The sequence below is a fragment of the Arvicanthis niloticus genome, chromosome 22, assembly GCF_011762505.2.
Source record: "Arvicanthis niloticus isolate mArvNil1 chromosome 22, mArvNil1.pat.X, whole genome shotgun sequence".
In the NCBI taxonomy this organism is placed as follows: domain Eukaryota; kingdom Metazoa; phylum Chordata; class Mammalia; order Rodentia; family Muridae; genus Arvicanthis; species Arvicanthis niloticus.
The window spans coordinates 39979845-39985537 of record NC_133429.1 but is presented as its reverse complement, the minus strand read 5'-3'; the positions used below and the strand labels follow the sequence as shown (position 1 = coordinate 39985537).

The 5693-nt window shown below is 42.4% G+C and overlaps 1 protein-coding gene across 1 annotated transcript; it reads right to left on the bottom strand.

Moving 5' to 3' along the window:
• Nucleotides 1-893: 893 nt before the first annotated feature.
• Nucleotides 894-4647, bottom strand: Il22 (interleukin 22). Its single transcript, XM_076919189.1, has 5 exons — nucleotides 4419-4647; nucleotides 3887-3952; nucleotides 3543-3686; nucleotides 2598-2663; nucleotides 894-1296 (listed from the first exon to the last, which is right to left on the bottom strand). The coding sequence occupies exons 1-5, from the start codon at nucleotides 4602-4604 to the stop codon at nucleotides 1219-1221; spliced, it is 540 nt and encodes a 179-aa protein (XP_076775304.1). The 5' UTR covers nucleotides 4605-4647; the 3' UTR covers nucleotides 894-1218.
• Between the last annotated feature and the right edge of the window lie 1046 nt (nucleotides 4648-5693).

Sequence of the window (5693 nt, the reverse complement as noted above, 5' to 3'; positions counted from 1 at the left end):
AAGCTTTTAATGCATGTTTGCAGGGCTGGGGAGAGAGTTCAGAGGGTAAGAGTGTTTAGTGTGAATGCATGACATTCTGAGTTTGATTCCTCAGCACTCATGTAAAAAACCAAGTGTGGCCACACAAGGCTATAGGCTCCTTGATGTCGGGGACAAAGACCAAAGAGTTAATAGAGCTGGTTGGCCAGCCTAGCTCCAGTTCAGGGACAGGTTCTGTCTCGAATCATAAGGCAGAAACTGATAGAACTGGTGGACACCTAATATCCATCTCTGGCTTTCACATGCATGGCCAAACACACACAAACACACAAACACACACACACAAATACACACACAAACACATACACACACAAACACACATACACACACAAACACACACATACACACACACAAACACACACACAAACACACACACAAACACACATACACACACAAACACAAACACACACACACAAACACATACACACAAATACACACACATACACACATACACACACACACATACACACAAACACACATACACACACAAACACACACACTCACACAAAACCACAGGCCTCTGGGGACAAACTTTAACAGTATAATACTATAGCTACCTAAATTTTATGGGTCAAGCATGAATTCATGAGAATGATTGGATAATGATGCAGAGGATGATATTGTTGATATTAAAGGAAGAAAAATTACAAGACAGAAGATGTATGATATTTATGTGTTTATTGAAGCCCAAGATATCTTGTTTCCATAGTTATTACCATAAATATTATTTGCCTTACAGTCAAATATTAATATCAGATAATGTTTCTATAAATACATCCATATTAATAAACTGACATAAATAAAATGTATACTTATAATAAATAAACTTACATATATAAAGTATTGGTTATGGAAATGAAGTTACATAGGCTTTTTTTCTAAAGGAATGAGAAATAATCTCCTTTGTGGAAATAAACATTTTCTTAAAATACATTATTTTTCTGTTGTATCATCAGTGACTGATGTCAGTGAATCTTTGTGGTTGGCAAGTCTACCTCTGGTCTCATGGACAACTTGACGGTGATTTTCTTTTCAACTGAGCCAGGTTTCATGTAAAATTTTCTAATGATGGCGGAGTTAGCTTCTCACTTTCCTTTAGTAAAAAAGTCCATTCAGGAATCTTATTGTTCTTTTTGACAGGCAGGAAGGACCAGTTATTCATATTCTAGCTTCTCTCGATCAGATGCAAGCCTTTCTCAGGGACATAAACAGCAGATCCAGTTCCCCGATCGCTTTGATCTCTCCGCTCTCTCCAAGCTATGAAAATAAGAACACGGACTGATTTGAGCACGTGTCATTTTCTAAGGAGGAGCGCGTTAGAAAGAGATGGTGCCATTCGCTGGCTGAGCACCAAAACCAAGTATCAGCCTTCTCTAGGAGATTAATAATCAACATAATGAATTTTTAGCATGAGCATAATATGGTTTGCCACAGACCTTAAAATGATGCCTTTCTGACCTAAGAACAACACAGGCATCTATATCACTTGCATCTCACACCCACGAAGCTATTGGTAGACCTATTAATCCACTCTGTTGAACCTTGTGCAATGCACACATAGATCAGTGATCACACCGTATCCCACAAATTATACAATCATTTATCAATTCAAAGTAAATTTTAGCAGGGGTTGGGAAAAAAAGTTTGCTCAACTCCTAACCATGCTAAGCAGCAGAAAGGCATACGGAGACCCGGAGATGCTAAGGGCTAAGCCAGCAGGGCTTGACCCGACACAGAGCCCTCCACCTGACCACGATCAACTACTGATGAGAGCTCAACTCAAAAGCCTTGACTCAAAGACACACATATGGACCCATGTAGTCAGGCTTTGCCCATGCTTGCTTTCTTAGTCAAAGAAAGAAGCGAGACAAATAACAGGTTTCCATTTTTTTGTGAAGAGGACGTCTGGAGTGTCTGTTCCGTTGCTTAAACTAACAAAAGTCCAGATACGAGTTATAACATCCCTTCGTTTCTCCTTCATTAGAGGGTGAAAAGGCTGAGACTCTCATCCTCAATGGAGAGACAAAAACCCCGGATTCAAATGGCAAAGCACATCCCTCTGGAATCCACCGAGTCCACTACCCTCATTCTAGATTGTTCCAATAAAAATCCTCTCATGGAGGATTTGTAGCTTTTCAAATCCTCTACATTCTGTTCTCCTTTCCTTTCCCGCCTTCCTCTCACATGTTGCCTTCCCAGACTTCCTTTGTGATGATGCCCAAGCCCACTATTTTGTATCTTAAAGAGTCCCAGCCCTGGGACTCGGAATGATGCCTTCCGGCATTGGCTCTGCCACTAGCCGTCCTCCAAGCGCATGCGCATGGGACTGGCTGAGCTAAGTTTTCTGCTAGCTCTAGAATTTGTGACTTACAAATTTAGAAACAGATTGAAAGATCTATAGAGCCGGCTAGACTCACGTGCAGCTAAGCAAGTAATGGACCAGACAGTAGACAAATCAAGTAAAATGTTCCGAAGTAGAAGGGCCTGGGAAGCAGAGAAAGAAACCCTCGCTTCTCCTATTGGATGGCTTAGTTAGTAATACGGCTCGTCAGTCGTACCTGTTTCACGGTTTCCTTCAGTTCTCTGACATTCTTCTGGATGTGCTGATCATTGCCGCTGATGTGCTGCAAAATAAAAGCAGACTCACTAACAGAATCTTGCCCGGTTGAGGCCCAATGCCTCAGTGCATCTGAGGCACGTGACCAATTCACCTGGACTAGAGGCGTTCAGTCATTTTTGCCCACAGTGACCTAGATTTCATGGTGACCTAGATTCTCTGAGCTCTTTCGTTCTCTGGGACACCGAAATCCAGGTCCCTCCCTTACAGAAGAGCTGTCCTCTTTGGGGAATCTTTGCTGAGGTTTCCACCGGTAGCAAGAAAGGAAGAAACAAAACCTGAGCTGAACCTCATCAAAGGGTGGGAATGTAGCACAAGAGATGAGCATGAATTTTCTCCTGTGAAAAGTAAAGCCTTCCCTAAATGCCGGGTCTCCCTCAATGTGCCGGCTCCTCCGTGGCTATGTTTCATAGTTTGGGGTGTCTGGAAGCATCAAACTCACAGGCTGATTTTTCTTAACTTTCCATCACATCGAAAAGGAGCAAGCATTGCACACCCCCAACCATGAGGCCTTTCCATCGCCCTCTTTCCTTCAACTTTTGCTCTGTGCCATTCCCTCCCCACAAGTACGTGTACTCAGTGGATCTGTTTCTATATCTAGGCCTTTTTTCTTACAATTCCCAACATCTTTCTCATCATGCAGAACTTTCGTTGCTTTCTTTCCACAGGCAAAACAAGTAAGGCTTCACTCATACAAACTCAAAGTATTACTCAATTGAAGCCAAAGCAATTGCTCTGTGACCTATTTCAAGTGGCCTCTGAAGGTGGTGTTGCTGAGGCCCTCCTCACTCTTGTGAAGAGAGAGAGGGCAGAACCACAGGTTCTAGCTGGAATAGGAGAGGAAGAAAGATGAGCACAGGTCGGTAGAACCAAGAGAAAGACTTACACAGGGGCTGAGCTGGTTACTGAGCTTGGTCAGGAAGGACACCACCTCCTGCATGTAGGGCTGGAATCTGTCTGACTGCGGAAGCAGAACATCTTCAAGGGTGAAGTTGAGCACCTGCTTCATCAGGTAGCATTGATCCTTAACCTGCAGGCAGACAAGAAACATCAGGGGTCACACTGCAGAACATCCCAGAGGACCCAGCAGCTACCTGGGTCACACTACAGAACATCCCAGAGGACCCAGCAGCTACAAGGGTCACACTGCAGAACATCCCAGAGGACCCAGCAGCTACCGCAGCTAACCCTGGATGGATATGCTCCCTGCTCGTCACAATGAGAACTTACATTGACCCCTCGGAACAGTTCCTCCCCGATGAGCCGGACATCTGTGTTGTTATCTGCGAGGCTGGCCTGGAAGAGAAAAAAACCCTAAGTGTCTGGATGACATGAAGGTTAAAGAAAAGCATGTAAGTAGAGATATACGTCCCCAGTAGGTCTCATGAGCAGCTACTGAGAGTATGAGTTCAGAAGAAAGTCCAGAGATGAAAAGTATTGCAGTAATAGGTGGCTCTCTAAATGCTCCTCTGTAGTTAAAATCTAGTATATGCATCCTAAAGGCCAAAAGAGAAAAAGGTCCGAAAACCTTGAAATAGAAATAGAAAAAGATCTGGTCCTTAAAGAGTTTCTGAAGAAACAGAAAATGTAGGTAGAGACTTATGGAGATCAAGTCCCCCTAAAGAGTTTGCAAGTGCTTCAAAGAAAATGGCAAGACCTACTTGAATCCCAAGTAGGTATGGAGAGACAGACAGAGAGAGAGAGAGAGAGAGAGAGAGAGAGAGAGAGAGAGAGAGAGAGAGAGAGAGAGAGAGAGCTGTACCTCCTGGGCCAGCATAAAGGTGCGGTTGACGATGTAAGGCTGCTGGAAGTTGGACACCTCAAGCTTGCACTGGGAGTTGATGGGCAGTGCATCCGCCTCCTGGGCCCAGAGGGCAATGAGAAGCAGGCAGCTGGCAGCCAAAATCCCCATAAGGGAAAAGCTCATAGGTTTCTGCAGGATAGCCATCACAGACTGCACAAGTGTCAACGACTGACAACTGGGAAGAGAACCTGTTAGCAAGAGAACAAGAGGCAAACACATCAAGGAAACATGTTCATCAGGTAGCATGGCACCAAGCAGATCAATTCTCTGTACCGGTCTGTGCTTACCTGTTGAGATGTCTCTGCTTGTGATAGGAGAGGCAGAAGTTGCTACTTTTATAGCCACTGGGACACCAAGTTTTTTGGTGTTTTTTTTTTTTTTTTATTGTGAACAATATGACATCAGACATTATCTAATTTCCAGTCCTGTGTTCTGAGAAGTACCTAACCACCATAGGAGGCCACAAAGGGCTACCTCCGAACCTTCCCACCTTGAGATGTGAAGTCTTCCCTAAAACGTCACTGTCAGGGCGGAGAAGGTGCTTTTGCCCACAAATCCCAGAAATCTTCTAAACTCTACATGGGTTTTCAAAGAAAGCGATGGCTTTGTCGTAGTAGGTTCTGATTGAGTAGAACAGCCTTTGATCTCCTGTAGCTACTGAGTCAGCATTTTGGTCACGGCTCGTTTTCCCATCAACTTCATAGATTCTTATCTCATCAGAAGTGACCAGAAATAGAAGACCCATGTCCTATATTCTGTGCTTTCAAATAAGCAATAATGAAAACTTGGAGATTATTTCAATTTTTTAAAATAATTATATCTCTCTCTTTTTTTTTTTTAGTATATGGAATCTTAAACTATAACTAGTTTAAAAAAATAAGAACATTGGCTTTTCTCATAGTTCCCATTCCCACAGAATGTTCTCATTAAGAGACTATTTTTAAGTGAGCAATTATGGTAGATGCAAATACAAAGGTTTTACTGATAAAATTATAGCCAAGATTAATTTAAGTTTGGAAATAAATGTAGTAAACAATCTTGTCGACATTTTAAGCGTAGATTTTTAGTAAAATAATACTATACATTCACTAATTCACTCTGAAATTTTATTTGTGCAAACACAAGTCTTGAAATATTATTTTTAAATAATCTTACAATAGCTCGTAAGTTATAGGTGGATAGTTGAAGAAGAGAATCTAGAAAATACAGGGATTGATTGCGTGTTGACTTGAA